Below are 16,897 nucleotides of genomic sequence, written 5' to 3' on the forward strand. Positions count from 1 at the left end.
TACTGACCAAGCAAGCCATAGCAGAGACTTAACAGAGGGATCAAATAACATTATGAGTGGATTATGGTATCCCAGTAAAAAAAAAAAAAAGAGTTGCTTGTAAGGCCTTTTCCTGAAATGCATTTAAATGCAGTGTGATGCTCTCACTCTGTTTTCCGTTTTTGCTCTCCAGTTTTCCAGGTGAGTGCCCGATTGCTGCGCTGATCCGTGGCAAAACCAAACACAAAGCTTTGTTTATTTAACCACAGGGCTCAGCCGAGTGTGAAGAGCTACACAAGGTGCTGCCCTAACCAAACACGACAGTGATAGACGTTCCGACCGTTTTTACATCATCGCATTGGCTTGCTATTTACAGAGTCCCTGACGCTCTCTACCTGCCGTCATGTCAATCGTAATTTTGATTCGAAGTAGGTGAATTGGAGTGGTTGAACGTGCACATGTGTGCAGTGCGTGCCAGTTTCTCTATGTACAGTGGGGATGTGTGTCAAAGCATATTTAGTGTGACGCAAGAGAAGCAACAGAAGGCCTTAATAAAAAAAAAATCACTGGGCTGTGGGGGACGTGGGGGCGGAAGGGGCTGTGGGCCGGTGGGGTGCCTGGTGGGCCTGCCGTACCCCGTTCTGCTGCGTTGGGTGTTGGGGTGGGGGGCGCTCCGGGCTCCTGGGTTTGCTCTCCGGCCGGTGGCCCGTGCAAGGGTTGTGCCCTGGCGCTGCCGAGGCCTGGGGGGCCCTGGGGGGTTGAGCTTGCCCTGTCCTGGCCGGGGTCGACGGCTCCCCTCTTTGGTGGAGGTTTTTCATGCATGCCAGATCCACCACACCAGCATCTATCGAAATTCAAGCACAATCTGCTTCTGATGCGGATGTCTGTGGATCTCACTCTGCTTCATCTATCCTTCCTTCCTTTCTTTAGTCTTTCCTTTGGTCTCTCGAGGTCTCTCTAATTTGTTGGAATTTATATGCTTCTGGGGTTGGTGAAAGATTCTGTTTTGTAACCCTGTGTGTAGTAGGTGATGTCTGGTTGGTGCTGGATTTCACTTTTCTCTCTTTTCTTTGATCCTTCCTCGGGTCTCCTGACAACTTCACGACTCTATCGGGATTCTGAAGTATTCCGTTTAGAATAGCACCTACTCACGCACAAAAGAAAAAGTGAGAGCGCAATGATGATGACATGTTGAATCGGTAAGATTACCGAATGAACAATACTGAGCTCTCCAAAAAAACAAAACAAATCTCAATTGTTTCCAAGGGGATTTGCTTGCACAATGCTGGCCTTTATCAAGGACCGGAGGGTTGTAACAAGACACGCTCACATGAACTTTAGCCTACCAAATAGTGAGACTTCGGCCTGTCCTGAATCACAAGTGGCAGAATACAGTAAAGAACATGGGTGCCCCTGATGTCATACAGTTCCGATTTTGCTCGCACAGGGCTTGGTGGGCCTCGTCGATAGCATAGCTGCTCACAGTTCGGATCGCGGCTCAGGCCTCCAGTGTGCAAGTTTCATGTTCTCCCTGTGCTTGTCTTTCTCTGGTTGTTCTAGCTTTCTTCCATATCAGAAAACAATAATGCGCAGAGAGAAACGTACGGTCATCATAGTGGAAGGACTCGCTGGAGACCATGCTAAACATTGACACGTGCTAACTGTGTTTATAGTAAAATGCAAGTGCCTCCCCTTCTCCCCATTTGTTGTGAGTACATTCATGGGGGTAGGATGAAAATATTTTTACAAGGGTAATGATAATAATTTGTTCAATAAATTGGTTCATTCTACAGTGATTCGTATGGATTGTGTGAAGAGCAACAAATACATTAAAAAGTATCAAATAATAAATTGCTTAAAAACATTGTATTTATTGGGAGAGTATAATCTTGATCTCGGGCCGGGCGATTTTGCCTAAAAATTAAATCTCCGATTTTTTAACAAAAAAATGGATTCACGATTTTATATTATTGTTATTATTATTGTTGTTATTATTATTACTAAAATATATTTTTTAACATAAACCAAGAAGTTAAAATGTTTTGCTTTTATTTGATCAATAAACAAAAGTACCCATATCTTGGAATTAATGTGCAAAACTTCTACCTTGAATCAAATATTTCTCGAAATGTAAATCTATCTGTTGATCAAGTGAGACTAAAAACTAACTAACTAACTAACTAACTAACTAACTAACTAACTAACTAACTAACTAACTAACTAACCAACTAACTAACTAACTAAAAACTACTAAAAGTAAAACTTTTTTGGGGTCAACTTTGTTTTAAAAGATAAACAATGCTACTTGTGTCCCTCAATATGACACAAATAAACATCACAGAACTTGTCATCCCCTCCAACTGCCTGTACAAGTATTGCAAATTGAGGTGGCTATTTTGCCATGACTGGCAACTTTCCTGTTAGCGTTATTTGATTGCCCAGTAAGAAAGTCTTGGTCTCGGCTGTTTTACCGTGATTAGACCGCGTCACCCCCTTCTATAGATCTCCTTTACCTTTTCAATTGGTTTTGTCACAAAAAAATAGGCTGTTATCAGCATTACCAGCCCAAGGATTTTACGTCGCAGATGATGCAAAGGCTCAGAGCGTCACGGTTAACGGCAAGTGAAAGAAAGTAAGCTAGTCTTTCGTACCGACGAAGTAGACATGACTTTAAAGTAAGTGCTTGAGGGGCGAGTTTGTCTTGACGAGATAGCGTAGGCTACATGTTGCGATCACAAGGCGACATAAACTTGCACATTTGTGCTATTCACATAAGCTTGTAAATGTCTATAAGCAATCGCTCCCATTGTGCCCATTTATTGTCATACGTGCTTCCTTGTGTAAATGACTCCTCCACGGTAACAGTAAACTGTTTTTTGTTTTTTGGTTGGAGTTTGTTTGCTGTTGTTGTGACACGACTGGCAGAGCGAAAGCTACGGAAGCCCATGGGGGCGAAAGCCGCAGGCACGGCTCAACGAAAGGGGGGGAAAAACAGCACCACACCAAAACACTCAAATTAATTAAAAAAATCGGTATATTGCCCAGCCCTATCTCGATCTGAATGTTCTTAACAACTGTTTGAATGGCAGCCAGTGTCATGTGGGTGTAGCACAAGTTGCAAATGATGCTGTACATCATGAACGGCAAACAAGTCAAAACACCATCAATTAGTTTCCCCACAAAGACAACAGGATGATCAATTATCCATCCATTTTCCGAACCGCTTCTCCACACGAGGGCGGCGGGCGTTACTGGTGCCTCTTCCAGCTGTCTACGGGCAGTAGGTGGGGGACACCCTAAACTGGTCGCCAGACAATTTCAGGGCATGATCAATTATACAATTGCTATTTAGAATGAAAAATCGACTTACAATATACTTAGGTCAGAGAGCATAAAAACGTTAATTTGCATCCATTTTATAATGTTATTAAGAGGAAAAGAACTACTAAAGAGAAGACAGGCCCCGAGGAGGAGAGCAAAAAGCCAGAACAAGTTGAACTGGAGGCCACGCTTCAAACAGAGACATTTGTTTTTTCACAACGATCCCTCTCAGGAGACAGCGCTGGAAAGTGCATACAGAGCCGGACCACTGTGCTCTCATTGAGCAACAGCCCCCCTCCCACCCCAAAATTATATTATAAAAAATGATGTTCCCAGGGTTAGTGAAAGGGCAAATGAGGAAATCAGATGACAGGTTGCAGTGGGTGCTTGATTCAATAGCTGTTGTGAGCAGGAAGGAAGCAGGAAGCTGTTTCATTTTTGTTTTCCAACTTCAACTCAAGGGGGTATTTTAAGAAGCTGTTCTTATTAGAACGGTAAAGTCATCAATTCATATCGGCACAACCCATGCATAGTCACAGATTTTTTGGGGGGGAAGTTATCCTCTGTTACTGATTGAACTGCTGACTGACTGCATCATTTAAAATGAAAAATAATAATAATAACCCCCACGAGTTTGACATATTCTGAACATCATATGCAAACATTTATGAATTGCTTTACTTCAAAGCATGTAGTTGTGCTTATTGTTCAAACACAACCTGTGCTACCTTTACCATAACCATCACCATAAATATCCTTAACAGGCGTATTATGGTTACAACAAACCTTTGCTACTCTGCGGTTTGCTGCAAAGTGACTGGCAATGTTGTGACCGTGATCCAATGAAGGGAGCGTTCTTCATTCCTTTCTCGTTGCCCAGGAGGAATCCAGAGGAATGTCTACGCTGGGTTCAAGCATGTAAGCGGCAGGGATCGAGGTGAAAAATGTTACCGAAGACACCTATACGTGCTTTTTACATTTCGTCGGTGGAAATGGGCCAGCAGCTGAAAATCCAGGCCCAATACGAGCGACTGCAGCGTTTGTGCGGGTATTTTTATCGTCTTCTTTCTCAGCGCTAGCTTAGCTACTATAGGCTACATCACGGTGAATTGTAAACGCACCAAAAAGACCTCGAGTTGCTGCTGAAAATGATCTAAGATATCAGCGCTATAGGACCCGATTGGATGTTTTAAAAGATAACCTATGACCAGAAGTGGACTGTACACAGGTACATAAATGTACTTGAGTAACTTTTTGAACAAATTGTACATATTAGAGTAGCTTTATCATACCGTATGTTTTTTTCCCTTGTACTTGAGTAACATATTGCAGTATCTGTAGGCTACTCTTACTATCATAAAAAAATAAAAACAACTTTTACTGTGAGTAAATCCTTAAGTGGCTTCAGGTATTTTAACTTGAACCTTTATACTCTATATTACCACTTATTATTCATCCATCCATCCATCATCTACTGCTTATCCGGGGTCGGGTCGCGGGGGCAATAGCGTTAGCAGGGAAGTCCAGACTTCCCTTTCCCCAGCCACTTCAACCAGCTCCTTCGACGGAATCCCAAGGCATACCCAGGCCAGCCGAGAGACATAGTCTCTCCAGCGTGTCCTGGGTCGTCCCCGGGGCCTCCCGCCGGTGGGACATGCCCGGAACACCTCTACAGGGAGGTATTCAGGAGGCATCCGAACCATGAACCGAATCATGTATGCTTTGTAAACAGACAGTAAATCAGGCGCTTATGCTCTTACAGTTCGTTACTTTACTCATCAATCAGAATACTCAAATAGTTATGCAAGTACTTTTTTACTCTTACTACACTTTTAACTTCTACTTGAGTATAATTTTCCAGTGTAACATTACTTATTTAAGTATAAATATTGGCTACTCTGGCATTAACATGCTAGTTTATCAGTGTACTAAGATGTGAGCGGTCACTGTGTCACCATTGAAGCCACTTTAACAAAAGTAACTAGGTCAAATGTTATGTTTTTTTTTTCTTCTGATGAGCATAATGTAACAACTTTCAATATCTTACTCACAGGTAAATGTCAAAGTCGAATCCTGTCGAAACCTCGATTTTATTTTGGATCTGGGTCTACGGATTTTGGTATACATGGTATAAAGAATGCATATACAGTACAAGCCTTATTCTCTGGACCAGCATGACCTCATCGCTGTCTGTTCAGAATTCACACACCTATAGGATGCAGTATATCAGTCTGAATGCAACAAGTGCTTGACATGTGATCCTGAAAGCTTGAAACTTGGAGAACATTTGATGAAATTGTTTCAGGTCAAATTAAAGGCAAAACTATAGCGCAGTGTCCAAGCCTGTGACACATCTCTAACATTTCCACAAGGGGGCGGCACTTTACCCGTGACCTTATTTGCCTTTATGAAAGAAATCCAAATGTTTTGTATTCAGTGTGGAATGCAAATGCACAGCTCAAAGGCACCATCAAAAATCAGGCTTTTAATTAGTAACTTATACATAACCTGATTAGGCATATGGGATAAATAAACTGCAAAATGTCAACAAAGTTTGAGGCTTCAAAGTAGAATCCAGGTTTAAAGTAGAATTAGTATTGTAAAATTCCATGAAGAATGCTCTTTCTTTAGATGTTTACCAGTACCTAGGCGGTACCTAGGGCTGGGGTTTATTAAAAAAAAGGAAGAAAAAAAAAACGGAATCACTATAGCGTATTTCATACACAATGTAACACAATTTACGTTACGTAGTTCGTACCGGTAGTAGAGATTTAAAAGCACTTACACTTTATTGTTGTGTTTGGAATCTTTATTCATTCATATTATTATTCACTCCGATAATAAAGGAAACAAGCAAATAGAGAACAGTATTATACACTATTTCAATAAAGTACAATTTCGACTTGTCGGTGTTTGCATTGAAGAGTATGGAGGATATGACTTATAAATGTGTTACATGTTAAAGTGCAGTTACATGAGCAGGTTTATACATATTTTCTTTTCTTTTATTGAAACATATATGAATAACCTATTATTGTATCAATAATGAAACAAAACGAAAACATACAAAGAATAAGGGGTGGGACTAGTAAATTTTCTACTTCTTACTCCCTTTTGAACATGTAAACCGTGCCTGATGATGAGGCTTCTCTTTGAAAATTATATTTTTCTGTTACTTCTTTATGTTCAATAAACAAACATTTGCTAGCTAACAGCCAATCAAAGCCGACACCCTTTTACACACGGCGATTGATGGCCCATTCGTTACAATCATATTGGAAAAGCACAATGACACAAAAATATTGAAATTCTTCACAATGCTTGTATTATGAATGTAAATTTAATTTACATTTATAAAACTAAAACTAACAATAATAATTATAGCAAAAATGTCCTTAGTACTTTTGAAGCATGTCTATTCGGTATTCTTTCCTTTTTGATGCAATATTGTGAAAGATGGCAAACGTTATCGCCAAGAGCCTTTGTGATGGAAACCATGTTTCGTGTGAAAATCGAGCAAAAAGGAGGAAATATTAAACAGTAAAAAAATAATATAACGTCAAAGCACAGACACTACTTTTAGTAACGATCAAATTACGTTCCGTAAAGTGTCAAACACATTCATCGGATGTCGGATGAAACGGATGTCGTTTTTGGACTCAAAATTTACCCAGAAAAATATCTTTGGCACTCAAATAAAACAAAAATAAATATATTTTTTTAATGTTGGCCAGTGTAATCTGAGACATACTAAGTTGTTTCAACAGTCTGTTTTTTATCGTGTTTGTGGCTGACCCATTTTATTTATTTTTTCTTCTTTGGCTAGGTTCTTTGGCCCATCCTGGTCGGTATGATCTGGATGGCCACCATGATCGACGTGATCTGATTCGCCATCCTGGTCATCGTGATCTGGAAGGCCACCGTGGTCGAAATGATCTGAATGGCTAGAATGGATGCAACGACATTTGTGACTAGTGGATTAAGTGCATGAAGCACTCATACTCCAGTGAGTATTCTCCTACGTCTGGTACAAAATGTTACGTTAATGACGACAAAACGAATAAAAAGTTAGTTGTGGGGGATGCGGTTGAGTTGATGTTATGATAAACGGCATGTAATCTGTAATCAATAATGGACCATTGCACGGAATTAGTGCCGTTTGCGTCTCCAAGCAAATACGCGCACTGAAATCCATTTTAAAATCGATTTTTGATACAGTGTTCTCCTGCATGCACATTGGTCTGATCGTATATTTAACAAAATCATTACCAGCCATTTAGCAGCTAAAAACGCACAAAGCGCCACTCGCTGTTCAACATTCAACAAGGAAACGGTGAGTAATTCTGCAAGAACAGAATTAATTGCAGCGTCCATGTTAGGTTTGTTTGCCCTGGCTTCCTGGTTTCGTCACAGCTGCATATCACGCCCCAAACACAATGTGGGTGGAAGTCAGCGGGCTTGGTACGAGATGTATTCTCCGGAGTTTGTGAACTCACAAATACCGTGAGAATGAATCTTGTAGAGCAAAATTAGCCAATCGCAGCTCACTTGTTTTCTGAAGCTGAGCTGTGATTGGTTGTCACCTGAGTCCTGAGCAACTGTGATGTCATTTTCACTCCACAGCAAGTGGCAAAATGGGCCCCTTCTGATATTGATAAAAACTGCTGGATTTTGCTGCTTAACTCATATTCCATTAAGACAATATTAACCAAAATACCGTATTTAGACTGGTGGGGCTGCATACATATTACCAGCATGTCAAAAAAGACAAACAAAAAAAAGAAGTAAATACTTGGAGTAATTGGTGGGGTGAAAGATTAATGCATGCTTGCATGTTTATGACCACTCGGAGTAATAGTTCCTGTCTATGATCATGTCTAAAAGGGTAGGGGAGACCCAGGGCTGGATTTATCACTTTTTATATCATATATAAACAAAATGTGTACCGGATGAAAGACCAAAAGTCTTGGGTATATCAATTTTTTTGTATTCATGTCATTTTCTTACTTTGTGTCAGTGCAGAGTTATTAGCCATCAAATAGAGGGAGTGAACATGTGACATAGCTCTTAGCCTCAAACGCATGTTTTGTTTCCCTTAAAATGGAAATTTGAGATTAAGGGTTAGGTTTTTGAAAAGGGGTTATCATTTCAAACAAGGAAGCATTTCGGTTCATTTGGATGGATGGACTAGACACAAAAATTTGAATACCAGATATCTATCAAACTTTACAATATTGCTCCGTTTCCCCCATCAATACCTCGAAATGGGGCATCGGAAGTAAATCTTAATTTACTAGATGATGACATCTTGTTTCTTTGTTTTTCTCATTGTCGACTTCATGCATTTGCCAAGCCAAGCCCAGCCCACATTGGGGTTATTTATTTATTTGTATTTATTTATTTAGTAATTTTACCGATTCGACATGTCATCATCATTGCTCTTTTCTTTTTTTTTCTTTTTTCTTTTTCTTTTGTAGTGTGTGTACATGTGTGCGTGCGTGTGAGTGTGTACTCATTAGTTCACCTAAAACCTATTAAAAATCCCACACCGTTCACCAAAACCGAATACTTCAGAATCCAGTTGGAGTCGTGAGGTTGTCAGGAGACCCAAGGAAGGATCAAAGAAAAGAAAGGTTAGCTCATTCGGTAGAGCATTAGGCTCCTATTCTCAAGGTCGTGGGTTCCAGCCCCACTTTGGGAGGTTGTTCATTTTGTGGGATATTTTGTCTAATCTTTGTCATAGCTTTGTACACAAATTTAAAAACAGTACTGAACCAGTAGTAGCTCAGTGGATACAGCATTAGACTTTAAATTTCACGGTTGTGGGTTTGAGGCCCACATTTAGAGGTTGTTTGTTTTGTGGGATATTTTGTCTAGTCTTTGTCATAGTACTGCACCAGTAAAAGTCCGTTTAGCTGGCATTAGGCTCTTAATCTCAGTGTTGTGGGTTCGAGTCCCATAATGGGAGGTTGTTCATTTTGTGGAATATTTTGTCTAGTTTTAGTCATAGCTTTGTATACAAATTTTAAAACAGTACTGACCCAGTAGCAGTTCGGTTAACTCGGTCGGTAGAACATTAGACTGTTGATCTCAGGGTCGTGGGTTTGAGCCATACATTCGGAGGTTGTTTTTTGGGGGGGATATTTTGCCTAGTCTTTGTCATAGCTTTGTATACAAATTTAAAAACAGTAGTTGTCTTAATCTCAGGTTTGTGGGTACGAGCTTCACACTAGGCGGTACTTTGTTTTGTGGGATATTTTGTCTAGTTTTAGTTTTTCATTTTGGTCCTTTATGATTATGCAAAATAAAATTTGTGGTTTTCTTTTTTCTCACTCATTGTTGTCTGGCGTCCTTTACATGTCGTGTCTCTTATTGAGCCAAAGAGGCCGTGACAGCATTGCACAGAATGTTGTAAACATGACTTTGTCTGATTGTCAATATGGATATTTTGTCTCTGTAACTGCCGTTTTAATCCTACTGAGTCCAAATGAAGTTGAGCAGAGTGCAAAGCAGCCAGCACTTTTGTTCCAATGCTGCTCAGGATTCTCAGAGTGTGGCTTGGCCTTGCCGTTGACTCCACAACTCACACGCTCTCAATAGCGAACACTTTTTCTTTTTAACTTGGGCTCATAACAGTGAACCTTTTTTCCTTCTTTGGTGGCTAATTATTCCAAATACCAGGGACTGAATTGTTGCAGCAAAGGGAAGGCCTGATGAGAATCACCACTAGCATAGTAATGACTTACCATAAATGGCCTTTATTTAATTAAAGAACACACCTAGACGTGGGTCATAATGATGGTCAAGTTTCAGCGCATGACATAACAGAGGGAAGGCTGAGGGTGGATGGAGTGATGGAGCGAGAGAAGTGGATAGAGTGACAGAGAGGGGCCCACATCAAGTGACACAGACGACGGTTTGTGTTTTGTCGGTGGACCAGAGAAGATGTGCTCACAATGAAGGTGGCTCCTACATTATCTTTGCACACCGGGCGTGTGTGTGTGTGCGCGCGCGACAGAAGTTTCACAGTCTGCTGTCATGGAATAATGCAGATCTAATAACACACTGTACAGTATAGCATACAGCGTTTCCTAAAATCACCTGCTGAATTCTTGTGATTTTTTTTTTTTAACCCTTTCTCGGATAGTGGTTACCACAGTGGACAGCTATTCAAACGTTTTCTCTTATAGAAATGAATCTTTTTGCCACAGTTGGCAATTAGCCACTCCAATGGACACTAGTGTAGTTTTGACTTACACTGCCATCCAGTGGTCAACGTTTGTAAGTAAAAAAAAAAGAAAAAGAAAAAAGAAAGGGGGCAAAAAAAAGACATACAACAAGATGGCCGACAGATGTTCAGATGTGATGGGCTAGACTAAGTGTCTATTCCTTCTATCCCAGGAGACTTGCAAGTAAAAAATATATTGGGACATCAAGGAACAACTAAGGAGTAATATAATTGTTAAAATATTCAAGTATTGATTTTGTAATTTGAGGAAATGGTGATTGATCATGAATCCACTAAATTGGACTTTGGACATCATTAGCTGTATTGTGACTACAACTTAGTGTTGCTGTAACTTTGTTGCTTTTGAAAATACTTCATGTGCAGTAATTTTGTTTGCTTTAAATCATCATTCCCTTTTTATTATAGCAACATATTATATATTTTAGTCTTCATATGAGAGTAAAGATCCTGGTCCTTATGTTTTGTAGTGGTCAGGTGCAGAACATGCCAGCAAAACCTACAGGATAGTCGATCATATGCCATCGGCGGCAGTGATGAAGAATGGTTGCCAGAAAAAAGAAAATTACTATCTGGACTTCATTCAAGTTGATTTTTTTTTTTCATACTTAAAGAGGAATAACAGTTGAGGAAAAAAAAATCCTGATGTAGGTTATCATAATGTGCATGAAAGTGTTATAATTTACAGTACTTGATGTGTTTTTGCTCAAGTTTAAAAATATAAGTTGCTATACATTGATTTCTATCCCTCCATTTTCTACAAGCTGCATGCATGCTTTTGGAAGATGGGAGGCCACCTATAAATTCCGCAGAGGGCGAACCTCTCAACTCAGGCAGATGTGATCACCACTCGGCTCACTGCTTTGCCATTTATGAATATAAAGCAGTTATACATTTTCAATTTTTTTGTAAATATAATAAAGAGGGTGAATAAAGAAGAATTAAGAAGAGTAATAGAGTTTTTCATGTCCTCATATACAGCACTGTCTGTACTCATATTGCGCCATAGATCTGACATCATTGCCAGCTTGCACATCGGCCCACGTGTCAGACAAGGGCACCCTCATGTGGTTTACATGCAAAACTTGGGGCTACATGTCATATTTGGTTCCTTAAAATACAGTCAGGCCTAACATTATTCATTAACTGGCGGTGTCCTTTGCTTATTTGGTTTATCTTGATATTTGAAGTGCAAAGCGCAAAACTTTAGTGATTTGATTTGTATACACAAACTTCCTTACCAGAATACAGAAACAGCGGGTGTGGCGTAAAAATCATCATATCCTTTTCCTGTATGACTTGCACAAAGCACCATTTCATTCATTCTGCAATGGCTATTGTACGTCTCTTCTCTGCCTTCTTTTTGGCTGCCTTTTTCTATGCCAGTGCAGATGAATGTAAGATGTTTTTCTTTATATAAGTAGTTTTATGTTCTCTTTCCTGAATGACTAAGCAGTTTAACTGATTTGACTTTCGCAGCTTGCCAAAAACGTGTCGTGACACGCCAAGAATTCCCCCGAAAAGAATTTGTATTCCCAAATCTCGGCATTGGATGTACAATTTATATCTCTCAAGATAAGGTATTGTGTGTTTAATCTAAATTTGATTGTTGTTGTTTTAAAATAGAAACTACTGTACTGTCACTAAACTGGTTCTTCAAGTGTGTGAAGATTTTCTCGCTACTCATAATGCAAATTTTCTCAACAGACGAATATTGCTTATGCCCACTTGTGGACACCAACGTTTGAAACAAGTGAGGAAGTAGTACGGATGGATAACAATTCCATTACCACAAAACACTTTAGGGACACTAAAATAAAGTGGAACTGTTACAATGTAAGTTAAACCTGTCTATATTCATTGTGTGATTTTGTGAAAGATGGATTTTATCCCGACCAATTCGTACTTCCTTTTTTACTATTTCAGGGGAGTGTTTTAACGCAACAGGGTTGCGTGCACTACGAAATGAAAGGTAATGCTGCGAGAAACCCTTACACATGTGTGAGTGTGTGACGATGTAGATGTTTGTTTTTAGGGACAGGCGTAAAAACTGATTTACTCCGTTTTGATTGTAATTTCTTTGATTCGGGCATTGGAAGCTAATACGGTCTCAACGAGTTTTTATGTTTGCAGAAGAATGTATTGTCAGCTGTTGGATGCCAATCTATGTCCATGCAGACCTCCTTGAGGCAGCATGATATGACACTGGCACTCAAACAGAAATTTTAGAGCAATCGTCCCTTGAAAATGCAATGCCTGCATTGCTCAAGTCTTAAGAGTTGATCAAGAACGTTTTAATCAAATTGAAACAACCGCTGACAGGTGCATATACTGAAACTGTATGTCAAGACCCAAATCATTTGTATACCTTGATGTGACATTAATGGCAAACTCCAACTTAAATGTCTTTTCCCACACAGAGATGCCTGACGAGAGTGAGCCAATGAACATCACCAGAGATCCTGACGGGAACCGTAGTGAGTATTTAGGGATTCACTCGACTTGTGTGTTCTTTGCAGTGATGGTGTTGAATCAAACTCCAAACACGTCTATGCTCTGGCTGCTAAGAACAATGGTGCTAAAAGTAATAAATGAGTAGAACGGACTCTAAAAAGTGTCTCGTGTGCAAATCATCACTAGTAACCTGAACCTGACTAAGGACCCTACTTAGCCATGTAAAATGTTGATATTCTGGACAAAATAACATTTATTGGACTGTGAAAAATAGGTCTGGTCGGTGCTGGATTTCACTTTCCTTTGTTTTCTTTGGTCCTTCCTCGGGTCTCCTGACGGCGGTGTTCGGTTTAGGTGAACGGTATGGGATTTTTTTAAAATAGGTTTTTGGTGAGCTAACGAATACACACACACTCGCACGCACGCACACACGCACAGACAAAAAAAGAAGAAGAAAAGTGAAAGGAACCCAGGAAGGCTGAAACCCGGACTCGATCTCACGTCCTCTGCACTGGGAGGGCGGACGTGCTAACCAGTCATCCACCGTGCCACCAAATAAGTAAATAAATAAATCCTCCCTTGATGCCCCTTTTTTCCTTCCCGAACAAGTACTGTTGTTTTTAAGAATAAAAGGTGTAATACAAGTTTAAAAAAATAAATACAAATTTTAATTAACTTGTTAAAGTGCAACTCAAATTATGAGGCGGTCCTTGGAAAAAATTCTCCTGTGTAAGGGATTATTGCGCCCAAACAGTCCTCATCTAGATACCGTAGTGTGATTATAATGTCCCCAACTTGAGCCTCTGAATCATTTTACAGCTTGCCACTTTATTAATGTGTCAATTATTACCTTGAGTGTTTGAATCCACACAATTCATCTCTTTCAGACTGCATTAAGCAGTTTGCGACCTGAAGAGTTGCGCAAGGTGGACGGACGCCTTCTTTTGTCCACCACTGACAAAAATAAAAATAATAATTGTTTTAACTTTAACACTCATCACGGTTCATTCTCCTCCAGCAGTGGGGAAGCTCACGACGGTCACATCTCTGAGGAAGTCGAGCTCAAAGAGAGGCTCCAAGAGTAAGGCGCTTTTTTGTTTGGTTCTACTGCAAATCGTAAAGTGGCCTCAGCAGGGATGAAGGCGCTAATAACATCTGTTGTACATTTTTGTTCACATAGGAACCGGGCTGATCTGTGCTGTTGTGCTTTTCATCCTCGTCATATTAGTGGTCTGTTTGACGAAAACCATGAGGTGATATGACGCTTGTCGACATTTCTCCACCCACTCCACCATGTTACGTCATTACCATGACTCAGTGTCAGTCATGTGTTTCTTTTTAACAACAGGGCCCGCAATAAAGTTGCAACACATGATGAACCCGTCCAACGCAGGTTAGTACACGGTCTGTGTAATCCGTGAGCTCATTTTTTTAATACTGTACTGTAATATTTTCTGGGCTCTTTATGGTAGTGACTGGTCAAATGTACATTGCAAACAATACGGAGCAAGCTGACAGGCTGTGTAACCACTTTACAAGTACAATAATAGGCAATCTTTTTGTCTGTCACAAGGAAAAATACTTCCATTGACATTGAGAAAATGTCGCAAACCAGTCGTTGTTCAACAGAAACAATATTTTTGTTCAACTTGAGTAAGAGCAAATGTTCGACCATGATTCTGCTTGATTTCAGTGCAACTCTTCTTGATATCACTGACGTGATACTCGCTTGGTTCATATCTTAGATCTTTTCTGGGGTTTTTGGCCCTCATGAGTTAGAGCCCGTGCCCTTTACCTGCTGCATTAAAAATCTGCACTAAATGATCTTGTATCATTTGCAAAAAGTGCATAGCTAAATAAATAAATAAAGCCATCCATTTTCATAACCGCTTGTCCTCACAAGGGTCGCGGAGGGCACTGGAGCTTATCCTAGCTGGTTTTCGGCAGCAGGCGGGGGGGGGGGGGGGGGATACACCCTGAACTGGTTGCCAGCCAATCGCAGGGCACACAGAGACGAACAACCAATCACACTCACAATCACACCTACCCCAATCACCCACAATTGGAGTGTTCAATTAATCACAAAAAGAAAACCATTCAAATATGAGGGCAAGGTCAATTTGAAATTGTGTATGACTTCAATGTCTCCATTGCCGTTGCTTGTGTCTGCAGGGCTGCTGGCCAAAATTTGGTTTGACTTGTTTCTTCTGTGCCGGTAAGTAATTTCTTTTTGCCTTTGAATATTAACCATCGTATCTGTCTGAATCATGTGTACTTTTTTGATTTGAAAATGTTTAATTTCATTTTGTTGCTGCAGAGCATTGCTGCGGAGGCAAAGCCTGGCAAGAGGAACTAAAGGAAAATGCATAGAGAGACAGCAAAGATATTCTTGATAACTTATTTATTATATATCATTAATATTATGTTATTATATTATTATACATTGTATATTATTCTAAATACATATAACGATGGACAGGGTATACACTGCTTTTTATGATGTGTGCCATTGGTACATGTGGACGAACAAAGTAATGTTATACCGTGCTTATTATATCATATACAATTACACAAGTAAACCGGTAGGAGGGCTGCACAACATATAAATATATATACATTATATAAATAATTTAAAATATATATATATGCATCCAATAGTTGAACATTATTTCTAATTACAATGAATTAACTTGGAATAATATAAAAATGTAAATTTTTCATTCGATAATAAAAATGTAATTTATTAGGTACATGTTAAATATTGCAATCTCAATATTGCTATATTCAACAACTATATCACATATCGCATGTTTTTCCAATATTGTGCAGCCCTAACTGGTAGAGTAGTGGTACATGCCTGTCATGCCAACAGCGCAGGTTCAATTCCCAGCCAGTGCCCCAAAACTTGTCCGTGGAGGTCAAGGGGGGAAAAAGTCATATATTGCCTTTCTTTATTAGACAATAGTACTACTACTACTACTACTAGTGATAATTATGATGATGATGATGAAGATGATAATAATAATAATAATAACAACAACAACGGAAGAGAATGTAAGAGAATTTATTTTCACATTGTTATATGTAATTGTGGGGCATCTATTTTGTTTCTGATTTGGGGGGACGGAACTACATCATTGTAAATGAGCGCGAGTGGCGGAAGGATACATTGAAAAATGAGGGAGAAGCGTTTGTGACGGTTGTTGTTGTGACTGGAGAACGAGACGAGAAAATAAAGTTGTGCTGGAGCTATTCCCTCTCCGAATGCTGTTTCTTTTTCCCACGACCTTCGTTTAGAGTGATCCACATACACGTTCGTCTTTCCGAAGATACAGCGTTAGTGTGATAAAATGCAATAATCCAAATTTGAGGCATTGTTAATCTTTTTATTGCTTTAAGAGTCATATACAGTAGCTACCTTTGATTTTCCATGATTGTTCATCTGTTTTTGTTGTTATTGTTTTTGTCCCTAAACCTATTTTCCAAAATGATAGAAGTGCATATGGGATATTCAGGTCTTAAAGTACTCCGGCGTAAGAGCCACGAGCACAATGACAAATCCAGCAATGTAAACTGTTTACATGTGGGGAATATTTGACAGTCTAGCAAAACATCGCCAATGCGGAAAGAAGGCCAACTTCAAATGCGCAATGCCAAGAAACGCTTTTATTTTGACGTTTTTCCCGGGAACGTGTTACTAGTCGCGGCGCTACAAATTACTTAACTCGTAGCGAGAAAAAGTTGTCTTGACGTTCGATGTTTGATATTCACTCCTAACGTCTAATTTAGGGAACATCTACAAATTGCATTCTCCAGGGTGACATATCAAATCACCATAGAGGTTATATATATTTTTTTAATTCTGACTGCTGTAGTAACTGCCAATGATAAGCAACT

At 39.7% G+C, this 16,897-nt stretch overlaps 1 protein-coding gene across 5 annotated transcripts; it reads left to right on the forward strand.

Moving 5' to 3' along the window:
- The first annotated feature begins 11,840 nt into the window (after positions 1-11,840).
- LOC147181316 (uncharacterized) lies at positions 11,841-16,252 on the forward strand. 5 transcript variants are annotated; one of them, XR_015095584.1, is made up of 10 exons: positions 11,841-11,943; positions 12,026-12,126; positions 12,254-12,382; positions 12,473-12,518; positions 12,967-13,559; positions 14,019-14,081; positions 14,181-14,253; positions 14,349-14,393; positions 15,173-15,215; positions 15,318-16,252. XR_015095584.1 is itself a non-coding variant. In XM_086080730.1 (10 exons), the coding sequence occupies exons 1-9, from the start codon at positions 11,877-11,879 to the stop codon at positions 15,195-15,197; spliced, it is 609 nt and encodes a 202-aa protein (XP_085936856.1). In that variant the 5' UTR covers positions 11,847-11,876; the 3' UTR covers positions 15,198-15,215; positions 15,318-16,252. The 5 variants fall into 5 exon arrangements, 4 of the variants coding, with proteins under 4 accessions (XP_085936856.1, XP_085936871.1, XP_085936863.1 ...); XM_086080730.1 differs by having other exon boundaries at positions 11,847-11,943; positions 12,026-12,129; positions 12,967-13,023; XM_086080745.1 differs by having other exon boundaries at positions 11,847-11,943; positions 12,026-12,129; positions 12,967-13,023; positions 14,022-14,081.
- The last annotated feature ends 645 nt before the right edge of the window (positions 16,253-16,897 follow it).

Source organism: Leptonotus elevatus, chromosome 1, assembly GCF_054856555.1.
Source record: "Leptonotus elevatus isolate MCC_2025b chromosome 1, RoL_Lele_1.0, whole genome shotgun sequence".
Lineage (NCBI taxonomy): Eukaryota > Metazoa > Chordata > Actinopteri > Syngnathiformes > Syngnathidae > Leptonotus > Leptonotus elevatus.